This window comes from Simochromis diagramma, unplaced genomic scaffold (assembly GCF_900408965.1).
Source record: "Simochromis diagramma unplaced genomic scaffold, fSimDia1.1 OVJJ01000565.1, whole genome shotgun sequence".
NCBI lineage: Eukaryota > Metazoa > Chordata > Actinopteri > Cichliformes > Cichlidae > Simochromis > Simochromis diagramma.
The window spans coordinates 3,208,448-3,221,251 of record NW_024387304.1 but is presented as its reverse complement, the minus strand read 5'-3'; the positions used below and the strand labels follow the sequence as shown (position 1 = coordinate 3,221,251).

Sequence of the window (12,804 nt, the reverse complement as noted above, 5' to 3'; positions counted from 1 at the left end):
GTCAAAAAGTTATTAGGCCTTTTTTAATGAAATAAATTGATTTTTACAGTAATCGCCATTAAACGGGCATTCAGTTATTGGTAAAATGGAAACATTCTTATTTACAGCACAGCCTCTGTATCAATAACTTCTTTATCAAATCTGTACCACTAGTACTCAACACCTGTAGAACTAATAACACGTAGGCTTCATTTTGTGTTAAATATAAATCTATTTTATTTCACTCTATTTCTCCTTTGACAAGATCAGTAAATTGCAGTTACACCAACATGAATAAATAAATTCACAAACTGAACATCTTTTAAACATACTTTCCAGATAAGTTGTATCTCATGTGAATGTGTTCTTATATATGCATTCAAGTATTCGCTCGTCTATTGTAAGACACATATGATCTTGGGTATCATCTGATTCTTAATCCATAAGGTTCAATCTCATGTCGACCCAGCCAGCCGAAATTGTGGTTTATTAAAATGGGACAAACAGACAAATGGCACAGCTGTCGTGCCGAAAATAAATGCGCACTATCACAATATCATAGTGCCTTTTCCAGTTACGATCACATGGCCGCAAACTCGGTACAGTAGAAATGCGGTATAGCTTACAAACGTAGTCCTCGTGTGTGTGTGTGTGTGTGTGTGTGTGTGTGTGAGAGAGAGAGAGAGAGAGAGAGAGAGAGAGAGAGAGAGATTTCACTGTATTTCTAAGTTTTTTCACTTAGAAAAAACGGTGAACCTGCCAGAGGGCTGAAGACTTGAAAACTATTTCTCTTTGGAAAAGCGAGCGAAATCCCTCACCTCGGGAAACCCAGGTGCAACACTTTGAAGCACATTGGTTCCGTTTAGGTGGCCCCACTTTACATTTTCAGCATAAAGTAAAAAAAAACAACACACATTTGTTTTCACTACAGGTGCAATTACTTACTGTGGTACGTTTTCTTAATACCGAAATATTATGTCTGCAGTGTTTTTAATTACAATCAGTGACGTGATGATAATGTAATGCTCACTGTATAAAGCATCAATACGCCTCTCTCACTCCTCTGGCATCCACCCTCTCTCCCCACATATGTTTGAAGCTCGCTCTATCACAGCCAGTCTCTGGCCCATCTCGAAGCTTGTGCAGCAATAATCTGCCAATAGCGAGCCTGCTGAGGTGGGGAGAGAGCGAGCACAAGCACATACTATACAGCGTGCGAAGCTCGTGTTTATATGTAATATGTGAGCGGCAGGAAGCAGCTCGTTCTGCTCATTGCAGAAGGACGGCAGGATGGCGAGAGGACGGCGGGGTCTCGTGGCCCCTCAGAACACGTTTCTAGAGAACATCGTCCGCCGGTCCAACGGTAAGATACGATCCGGTTCTGATCTATTCTGCACCTGGCTTCAAATGGTGATAATATATTTCTTATATATAATGTTTTGTGATTTTGTTGCTCATTTCGCCTTCAGGCATAGCCACATAAACACATAAACACACACGGGCAATTGCTAAAAACCCAAGTAGTACTGAAACCACAAGTAATTATGGTTTAAATTTATTATGGTAGCTCTTTACTTTCAGTGATGGCTATTCCTCTCTCTCTCTCTCTCTCGCTCTCCCTCTCTCCCTCACTTTCCCTACACACACACACACACACACACACACACACACACACATATATATATATATATATATTCACACGTTGTAACAGTTACAAAAGGCACATAGGCTCCTTATTAACCAGTAGGGGTATGGCAAATCAATTTCATAGAGCAAAGTTTATTGGATAAACAACTACCAATTTAGAGCTGCAGAGAATAAAAACAAACTAAATAGCAGGGTTGACAGTACCAAACCGTTAAGACACTTTATTAATAAACATTACTTTAAAGGACCAGGTTCACTGCCATGATGCTGCCCCTAGTTAAAATAGCAGCTCAAGAAAATAGTTAACTAAAATGGTGGAGACTAGCCACTTGAAGGCAACCTACAGGGAGGAGGGACCAAGGGTGCCACCAATCACTCACCCGTGCAATCTTTCTGAAATCCTCACTGCCACTCTCACTGCAAGTTAAATGGCCCGTTATACTTGTTTCCCGGTATGTACACTCCAATCCACAAAAGGGAATTCCACCACACGTGCCTAGCCCCCCTCCCCCTGCAAGCAGCTGTGTCTTCACTAAAGAAAATTAAAATAAACATGCATATCAAGCAATACAGAACACAAAACTCAGGAAATATTATATACAGGAATACAAACACACACACACATACCGTTTAAAATACAATTATCAGCAGTACAACTAAAAGCATGATTAAAATATAACAAACTGTTAACACTAAAGCACTATAAAACAAGGAACCAATCGATGCCAGTCAAACACGACGGCAACAAAGCAACAAAGGGTACAAGACAGCAGTGGTGTGTAGGCCTGTAACAAGAGAAAGAAACCAGTTATCCAGGGTCCACCCTACTTCTAAAAACAAAGAAAAGTACAAATGAAGTCACTTAAAAACAGCAAAAGTACATAAGTGCAAATTGCATCAATAATAATATGTACACTATAAAACTAAGAAAATTTTCTAATTGTTACTCGCTGCTCTCTATGGGCGTATTTGCTTTAACTAAAGCCACACTAATCGGGGGGAATAATTATTTTACTAAATCACAGCCTGTATAGTAACATACTACATTTACCTTTGCTGTAAGCTAACATTACCATCACATCTCACTGAATTGAATAAAATTACTCAGCTGCCTTAATTCAAACTGACACTACTCTACATTTATAATAATAATAATAATCAGTTTGTGGTTCCAAGTTTCACAAGAAACAATTTTCTTGAATGTTTTGCAAAGTACTGGTTGTTAAAGTAAATCCCTTTTTTGCTGCTAGTGCTCTCTCAGAAATGCCCAGACTTATCCCATTGTTGCTTATACTAGGAAATGTAAATGTGCTGCATTGGTATCGAAAAGATACTTGCAAAATGGATGGATGGATGGATTTTTTTTTTTCATATCACCAGGCACTAATTTAAATGCTAGGAAGGTCCTCTAGACATGCTTTGAATTACACCAGCCATTATTCAGTAAAATGGGGTAACTGCATCTCTAATTATATATTAACAAAAGACATTCATGAAGACTCAAGAAGGAATGCAGCACACTAAATCCAGTGCCAAGACCATGACCATGCTGGAAAAGATAAGCAACTTTAATGACTTGAGTTTTCATTCATTATATTTATATGATGTCAATTTACAACAGTCACTTCAAGGCACTTTTATATTGTAAAGACCCTAAGACAATAACAGAAGAAAAATAGAGTACTTAGAGGAAGATGTCCGTGAAGGTTATCAGTCATCCAGGTCATCGTAGTCTAAGGAGCTTGGAAAGAAAAGCGTCTGGACTTTTTTAAGTTGCTTGAAGACGTTTCACCTCTCATCCGAGAAGCTTCTTCAGTTCTATGGTCAAATGGTGGAGAGTCCCAGATTTAAGATCTGTGGAAGTAACCCACCACGAGGGACAATTGACCCAATAATGATCCTCTACCTAATCACATGAGCCAAGGTGTGAAAATGGGTGTAGGTCACAATCAGCCAAGGTTTCGGGTGAGCTCATTGTGAAACCTAGCCCCACCCTATCATGTGATTTCCTGAGGTCAGATGGCCCAGGATGTGAGTGGGCGTTAAGGCATCTGGGAAGGGATCTCAAAACTGGATTATAGATGGCAGACAATTAGTGTCGTAAACCACCGCCTGAGAGCAATGAGAGGCGAAACGTCTTCAAGCAACTTAAAATCAAATCAAATCAAATTCAAATTCAAATTCAAATTTTATTTGTCACGTACACAGTCATACACAGTACGATATGTAGTGAAATGCTTGGACAACTGCTCGTGACCTAAAGAAAACAAAAAAAAGGAAAGGCTATGAATAAGATAGGAAATAAATATGAAAAATTAAAAAGGGTAAATTTAACTAGGAAGGAATAAAATATAAATTAAGGTTAAAAATGAAATAACTGTACAACACAAATTAGAATGAAGGGTAAATTTAACTGGGAAGAATAAGATAAAATATATAAATTAAAGTTGAAAATAAAATAACTGTACAACAAAATACACAATATAGAACTATATAAGAATGTATGAAGAAATATAAATAAATATATACACAATAACAGCAGCTGTACAAGTATTAACCGGAAATGAAGAATATAGTGACCAGTGTTGTGCAAAAACAAAGTCCAGAATGTCCAGTGTGTGTGTAAGAACTATATGTGTGGGTCAGTACTGTGTGGTGGTGTGATTGAGAGACCGTATCGCCTGCGGGAAGAAGCTCCTCCTCAGTCTCTCTGTGTTGGTCTTCAGGGAGCGGAATCGCTTTCCTGACCTCAACAGAGAGAACATAAAGAAGTCCAGACGCTTTTCTTTCCAAGCTCCTTAGAGTACTTAGAGGAAGTAACAAGCAAGACAGTATTTTCCCCATAGTAGCTTCTTTTCATTGCCTTCGTGTTAAATCCAGAATCAAATTTCAACGTCCTTCTCCTTATGTAAGGTCTTGAATAATCAGGCCCCATTTTACCATCCATATTTTATCTGTGAAAAGTGCTTTATAAATAAATGTTACTTACTTAATTACTTTCTTAGCCTCTGGTTCCTGAGGTAAAAGTAGAATGTGGGGCAGAAAAAAAAGAGTTTTTCTTTTCTGCCGTCGCCTTATTTCCTCATAGAACATCTGATTGTTGGGGGTGGGATGGGAATCAAGAACCAGTTCCCAGGAGTTCAATTCCTTTGAACTGTTAGTCTGTGTGCCTGCTCATTGATTCCACTTGTACTACAATCAGCTGATTTTGGCACATTCTTAAAGGTGGATATAGACATTACTTTTATTTTTAATTCACAAAAGGACAAAAATACAAGAGTAAGTGGAACCTCCATCCAGGACAAACACATTTTGCTGCCAACACAAATTCGGCTCTTTGCAAGTACCTGCACAGACAACATGCTAACACTAAGCTAGCTAAAAACCTAGAGTGATTTTAAAGCTGAGTGAATCCCATCCCTGGTCCAGCAACTAGACCCTGAACTTCAACAGGTAACAAACAAATCAGTAAGAGAATCAATAAGTAATATCACTTATCGATACCAATAATAATGGTATTGGAATTGATAAATTCTTATTAATTCCCATCCACTATTAGAGGTTTCCCCTCTGTTATTGGAGGGTCCCAACCTTACAATAAAACGCACTTGGAGGACACTGTTGTGATTTGGCACTTTATAAATTATCATGAATTGAACTGAATTGAAAAATGACTGTCTTTTAATAGCACAGGTATTAAGTGTAGGCCAGTTGGTTATTAAATAAAAAGAATCATCATAATTAGTTTAACACTGATTTTACAGGTGTAAAAGTGAGGCAATTATTTATTAGTTTAATTTACCACTTAATTGATTAGCAATAATTACTTACATAATAGTTAGCTTAACTTAGCTTCTCTATTGAGTTTGGTGCTATTGAACAACCAAAATATTTTATCAGAATAATGTGGACTCTGGAAGGCTGCAATGGGCATTTTTTAAACTAGTTGTTGTAGCCCTCGTGAAATGTGGAGAAATATTGTGTATGCTGGATTCATATAATTTTTCAGTCATGTGATGTTGCGAAGTAGGGCAGATTATCACTTACTGGTTTCTGTGGTCAGATACCAATTTTGTGCTGGGAAACGCTCAGATCGTGGAGTGGCCTATCGTCTATAGCAATGATGGCTTCTGTAAACTCTCTGGCTACCATCGTGCTGAGGTCATGCAAAAGAGCAGCACCTGCAGGTACCACAACACACATGGATACCACCGCATGGATTATTGAGGACTGATTGTCTCAAGTAAATGTGTACTGTATCAATGCAAATACTTGGTTTTCCTCTGCAGCTTCATGTATGGAGAGCTGACAGACAAGGAAATGAGTGAGAAGGTTCGACAGACCTTTGAGAACTACGAGATGAACTCTTTTGAGATTCTGATGTACAAGAAAAACCGTGAGTATTTAATAGTACTGGATATGACCGTGTAAGCTGCATCCAAAAATGTTTGTATGAGCTGCTTCCTCAAAAACCCAGATACCTAAGGATCTCAAGAAATCTAGAAATTGTATATATGCTAATCTGGGACACACCATGCTAAAAGCTCACAGCCTTTTAATTACCTAGCCAGGAGTCAGCAACCTTTAAGACCCAAAGAGCTATTTGGACCTGGTTTCCACGCAAAAAAAAAAAACTGGGAGCCGCAAATACTTTTTGACATCTAAAATGAAGATAACACCGTATATATTGTTTTTTTTACCTTTATGCCTTGTGTGAACAACTAAAGTAAGTAAAGTTTATTTATTAAGTGCTTTTCACAGACAGGCAGTCACAAAGCGCTGTACACAAATATTAAAATAAACAATACAATCAATAGACATTATACATAATGTAAAAGATCAAATGTAAATAATGTAAAGAATGTAAAATACGTAGATCAACAAAAGGCTTGTTTGAACAGAATATTTTTAACTGCTTTTTAAAAGAATCCACAGAGCAACTAAGGTGTGTTGCTTATGAAATCCATGAAGTGCTACAGAGAAAATGACATTTTATTCATGTAAATAACACATTTTGAACTCTTAAAGAAATATAACAAAAGGAAAGACAGCCAGCTGAACTAAAATGATCCAGCAAACAAAAACTGTTGTGAGCCGCCACCCTTATATCGCCTTTGGGCTTTTGGAGCCTTGACCTGACTTTTAAAGAATAATTGAAAAAAAAAGCACTATGCTGCAAAAAAAATTTTGATATTTGCAAAATTCTGCCTAAATATGTATTTTACCTGGTTAATGTGTGTGGCGGGGCGTGGTCTGCAGCGCCGCTGCAGGGGAGGCAGACGCACCTGAGCGGGACCCGCAATCACGCCTCGCTGCCTTAAAGTCTGTGCCCTCTCTGCTGTTGAAAAGCTACAGCTGGCTGTATGCTACAGCAACCGTGTGTGAAAAGTGGTCAATAAAGAGATGCTGAAAAGCATGATCATGCAAACATCGTCAGGTCTGCCGTGACATGTTTACAATAAGACTTCTGGTCCCGAACCTCTGCGCACAGCGTCTGCAAATCGGGGCTTTCATCTTTACGCAGGACTGTAAGCTGTCATCTGTGAGGCGTGAGCGGTGTTTGTTTTTAACGTAGTTCACGGTGGAGAACAGCCGCTGACATAATGTGGATCCGAAGATCCATGATTGGCCTACCTGGGGTTGAAAGTCTCGATAAACGCACAGCGTTTCGGCGGGTATACCGGCTTCTGTGAGTGTGACGCTTATTTTGAGCGATGAAAAAAATAATAAGATATAATTTTATTTTTATATTTCAAAATCACAATAATCTTCCAATTTAGAACTACAAGTTTAAAAAAAAAGAACTAAACACAAATAAAATACACTTCAGCTAAATACTTATAATTTATTTTCCCAAACCACCCGGAGCCGCAAAATAAAGACTAAAGAGCCGCATGCGGCTCCGGAGCCGCGGGTTGCTGACCCCTGACCTAGCCTATTACATTTGCAAACAACTTTTGCCAGTAAACAAAAAAAAAACCCAAAACGTATTTGATAAAGAATTCAGAAGGTGAAGGTTCCTTTATTTTTTATTTCTGTGTTTTTATATATTTTTATAAGCATAACACCACCTAAAGCAAACTTCACACATCATACAAAATAACTTAGTATTTAACAAGACTTTGGTTTTAAAATGGTATTGATTCTTCTAAGTTGTAAGATTATACTATACAACTTTCCTTTTTGATAAAATTTATGGTTGGATCAGCTGACCCAGAACACTTGTTTAGGTATGCTGCAATAGGTCAAGGCTGCTGGAGGCTGCATATCAACAGAAACACTGGGCTTTTTTGGCTCCCCCGTTATCTTTTTCTCTGTTGGTGACAAGTTGTATAGTTAGGGGTTGTTTTGTGTAAAGGATCAGTGAAAAAAATATTGTTCTTTTTTTTCTGCCTGGATAGAAAGTTATCGGTGAAATTTAAATCTCTCTATTTGGGAGCAAATAACATAATTAGAATAGAAGATATCAAGCTAATGCCACTGAGCTATGTATCGCTGCAGATCGCATACGTTTACTTTTCAAGTTCAAAGCTTGCAATTGGTCTTTCCATGGGATGCAGCATTTAACATTCCATTTTTAGGCACTTGCCATTATTGAATATTTCTTTGTTGTAACAGTGCTTCTTGGCAGTAGATTTTATACCATTGGAAAACACATTTCCTCTAAATGGTGTAACATTTATAAGGAAATTGAATTGGTTTGTTGAGCAGCAGAGTTGAGTATGTGGGTTGTATCAATGAAAACCTTGGCATATCATCTCTGCCAATGCCAAACAGGTTATTTTCCAATTGACTCCTTTTTGGTGGTTGGATGATTAGTCTAAAGAAACAAGACATATTAAGAGTTCAACAGTTTATTCATCCTCATTCATGCTCAGTGGCGGTCCTAGCCTGTTTGGCGCCCTGGGCGAACACTAACCTCTGCCCCCCCCCCCCCCCCCCTCACACACACACACACACACACACACACACACACACACACACACACACGTTAAGGATTGTACCGAATTGGTGAATTGTACTGGGTTGCACACACACACACACACACACACACACACACACACACACACACACACACACACACACATATGAAGAGAGAGAGAGTATGCATAGTAGCATAGTATGCAAACGGCTACCAAACAGCCATCATAACTCGTCATACAATGAGAACAGGACAAATCAACAACTGACACTGACTAATTAATATTAAAATCTGTAACATAATGTATTATTTGGAGTTTAGTCTGTTACTGTTAATATTTTTACCATTTCTTCTTGGAACAACTGTAACCCATATAGTGTCCTTAGGGATTAATAAAGATTCTGATTGTTTCAGGATACATGACATTATCCAACGACACATCTGCTTACCTCTGTCTTTTGCTCGTTTCTCCTCCTCTTCTTTTCTCTTTTTTCTAAACTGAGGACCTGATGGCTTTGAACTTTTCTTGTCCATCTCCCATTGGTTTTAATTTTGCACTCCAGTATGAACACCCATCCCCCAACCTGAGGATCACCACAACATAACCTTCACCTTAGTTCACAGATTCACTTTGTCTAGGGTTTATTTCTGGGATTCCAGGATTCAAATCATGAATACATAATGGATTTGGATTTACAACATTATGAATGAAATGTGCTCTATTTGGAAGCAGCAGGGCCCCCTCCCCTTTTGACGGGTTGTGTGTGAGACTTTAAATCATCAAACTATAAATTATAAATTGTTATTGATCCCTTTACCCCTAGTCCTAATCTGTATATTTATTTTCTTACTCTTCTTCTTCTTATTGTTTGTTTACTTGCACTGCTGTAACTGGAGCCTCGTCGTCTCGTCTCTCTATATACTGGACTGTATGTAGCGGAGATGACAATAAAGTTTACTTTGACTTCAGCAGCGAGCAGGCGCACCGAGGGCTCTCGCGCTCACTTTTCGCTTATAGAATTTCGAAAAAACATCAGTGCACATTATAAGTCTGTATCATGATGTCTGGTGTTTTCGTGTTTGTTGGTTTGTTTTTATTTTGTGTTATTTTGCGAATTGGTTATTAGATGCTGCTCCAGCCAGCCGGAGAATACGCCACCCCCCCCCCCCCTCTCCTCCCTGTGCCGCAAGCAGCAGGTGCACCTCGCAAATGGAGGGCGCCCTTACTCCCAGCAAATGGGCGATAGAAAACCGATCGGTGCCTATGCCATTCCCACTATGCGCTGGCATGATGTCGGGGCAGCATGAGTACGAGCAATTTTTTTTTTCCTGATGCCTGTGATGCCGCCCCCCACCACGATGCCGCCCCGGGAAACCGCCTGTGTCGCCCGTATCAAAAACCACTACTGCTCATGCTGGCCAGCTTGCTGTGGGATGGCATCCCAGTGTTTGCCACAAGTCGCCAGTGCATTTGTATTGGCCAATCTGGCACAAGCAGCACACCCAAGGCAATCCCATAAGTGTTCAATAGCACTGAGATCTGGACTGCAGGTCCGTTTTTCCATCCTCTCCACTCCACTTCAGGGTTCCGTGCTAAGACCACTTCTCTTTACATTACACATGCTTCCATTAGGCAGTATCATTAGAGAACATAGCATATGTTTTCATTGCTAGGTAGATGATACCCAGCTTTATCCATGAAGACAGACACCACACACACCAATTAGCTAGACTATAGGAATGTATTTAAAACATAAAGACCTGGATGACCTGGATTCAGATAAAACTGAGGTTATTGTGCTCTGCCCTAAAGAATTTTGAAACATGGTTTCTAACCAGATACTTAGTCTGAATGGCATTACCTTGGCCTCCAGTAACAGTGTAAAGAATCATTTTTAAATGAATCTTTTTTGACCACAGTATGTTCTTCAGTGTGCATATTAAACTGTTTTCTTTTGATTGCACAATATGTCTAAAATTAGAAATATTTTGTATGAGAAAACTACTTTATGCATTTATTTCTTCCAGGCTGGACAATAATTCATTATTGTCAGGTTGTCTTAAAAACTCCCCAAAAAGCCTTCAGTTGATCGAAAATGCTGCAGCAAAAGTAATAATATATAAATAAAACTAAATTGAAATGAATTCAACTGACCACTGTAGTAGGGACCATGCTTACAGTTGCTGCGTATCATGCACCAATCAGGTACCTAATTGTCAGCACCTAGTGTAACAGTATACAGTAGAATCAGCTGCTCGGCATTGGCAGAGAAGGTTTGGCAACTGCGCATTTTCCATTTTCATATGTGTTTTCCTTACAAATGTGGCACAATTTAGGGGGAAATAAACAGGCTTTCCAACAATATAAGAAGAAGGATGGTTACAACAAAGATAACTGAAAAAACACCAGGGCTGGTCTAGCATACCAGGCATTTTCCTGGTGGGCCATCGCACTTTTGGGCCGATGTGCCAGCCTGAAGGGCTGCTGCGTAGCAACCGTACAAGCACTGATAGCAGCTCGTTGGTTCATTTTCATTACTGACAGTGGATTTCCCAATTAAATCTCTCAATATGACCGGCGCCTCCCCTACCTTCGCTGTTGTCTCACGTTTCTTGTAGAAAAAGTTTAGTGTGGAAGAAGTGGCAAACAAAAAAAAAAAAAACAGGCCCCACAGTCACAGAAAGCTGCTGCTGCTAGCACCAAGCCATCCTGTTCAATCCTGGTATTAATGTAATAGGGCTGCAGAAAAGCAGATGCCAACACAGATCACTGGTGCATCTCAGGTCCAACATAGAGACAGGCAACAGTCCACACCCTTACAAGATCTAACACTTATTTGTCTTTCCTCAACATTTTTCTTCTTTTTTGTGAGAATTCATTTATCATTTTTCTTTTTGTTTTGTGTTTTTTGCCTGTTCTATCCAGCACTGTTTCAATCAGCATTATTGTCTGAAGGCCAAGAAAAAAGCCCATCAGATTGCTATAGTGGTCAATTTGACTGTCATAGTTTATTAGTTTATTAGTTATTTGAGATGTTCCGAGAGAGGTGGAGTCTAAGACCGCACTCTACACATAGACAAACAGGCACACACTCAGATACAAACAAACATACATTCCCACCCTCATTTCACATATACTCAGCAGCTGGTGTCAGCACAGCCCCTCCCAAGAACCCTCAATGTCTACATGTATTTAAAATTGAGAGCACCAGCACCAGAGGTGAAGCAAAATAAACAGACCGTCTTTTGGACGCCCATCCCCAAGGCCCAATATGTATGCGTCATGAGAGTGGAAGTAATGTGAGCCTCTAAGTGGTGGAATAAAATTGAGGCGCAGGTGGCCTGGAGAGGAAAAAGGACATATGACTCCCCTGCACCTCAGTGACGCACCTGTACCTCAAGGCCCTGCATGTGTGGTGGTGTGAAGGAGCGGGAGGAGAGATGCAATTGCGGATGGGGCGGAAAGGATTGGCAGTGGGGGCAAAGTACCCTATTCTTGGAGCCAGCTCCCCTGCTGACCCCCATGGGCATCCCTGTTCCCTGAAATCCACCAAGGGCAGGGGGCCTGGACCAATCCAGACCAGGGCCCACAGCAGCAGCACCACCAAGCCCCATAGAGCACAGGGCGGCCCACCTGTCCCCACCGCAGAGGACAAACAATGCCCACTCTACATTCAGTCAACTCTCAGACTACATAAGACAATAGACACCAAGGTTAGGTTTATCCTCCACCTCTGCTAGATCCCTCCCACTTATAGAAGCAGCTTCTGCTTCAATCAATCAATCGATCAATTAAAACAGAATATTATGGATTTCAAAATCTTATTTGGTTTTCATATGTACCTATTTTCAATGATATCAACTTTAATAGCAGGAAATTAACTCTATACATATTCTTTTTTTCTATTGCCAAATTTTTCAAGTAACTTATATTTGACAACAACATAAAAAAAAGCCATGAAATTCTGTTTTTGGTGCTACCCCCCAATATTTGCATGTACCCCTATGAAAAAATTCTGGAGGCACCCCTGCTAGTACCAACTGTGGAGAAGTGAAGAAGAGATGGAGAAAGTGAAATTAATGTGGTAAGAAAATAGATGGAGAAACATAATTATGAAGGGAGAGTATCACAGATTACCAACTTGTTTCAATAGATCAAACAAGATGAAATATATACATATATACATTACATATATTGCCGTCTGAACCAGAAATGCCAGGGCTTTTTTTTGTCCCATTTCAGCTCTGCCAAACAC

The 12,804-nt window shown here is 39.6% G+C and overlaps 1 protein-coding gene across 2 annotated transcripts in view; it reads left to right on the top strand.

The window, feature by feature from the left end:
- The first annotated feature begins 1,049 nt into the window (after positions 1 to 1,049).
- LOC120716733 (potassium voltage-gated channel subfamily H member 1) overlaps positions 1,050 to 12,804 on the top strand; it is a 101,484-nt gene continuing 89,729 nt past the window's right edge. The window contains exons 1-3 of one of the 2 annotated variants that reach the window (XM_040004336.1): positions 1,050 to 1,342; positions 5,690 to 5,813; positions 5,916 to 6,022. In XM_040004336.1, coding sequence (XP_039860270.1) covers positions 1,270 to 1,342; positions 5,690 to 5,813; positions 5,916 to 6,022 — 304 coding nt within the window. In that variant the 5' untranslated portion in view covers positions 1,050 to 1,269. The remainder of the gene's footprint in view (positions 1,343 to 5,689; positions 5,814 to 5,915; positions 6,023 to 12,804) is intronic. The other variant, XM_040004337.1, reaches the window with a different exon arrangement.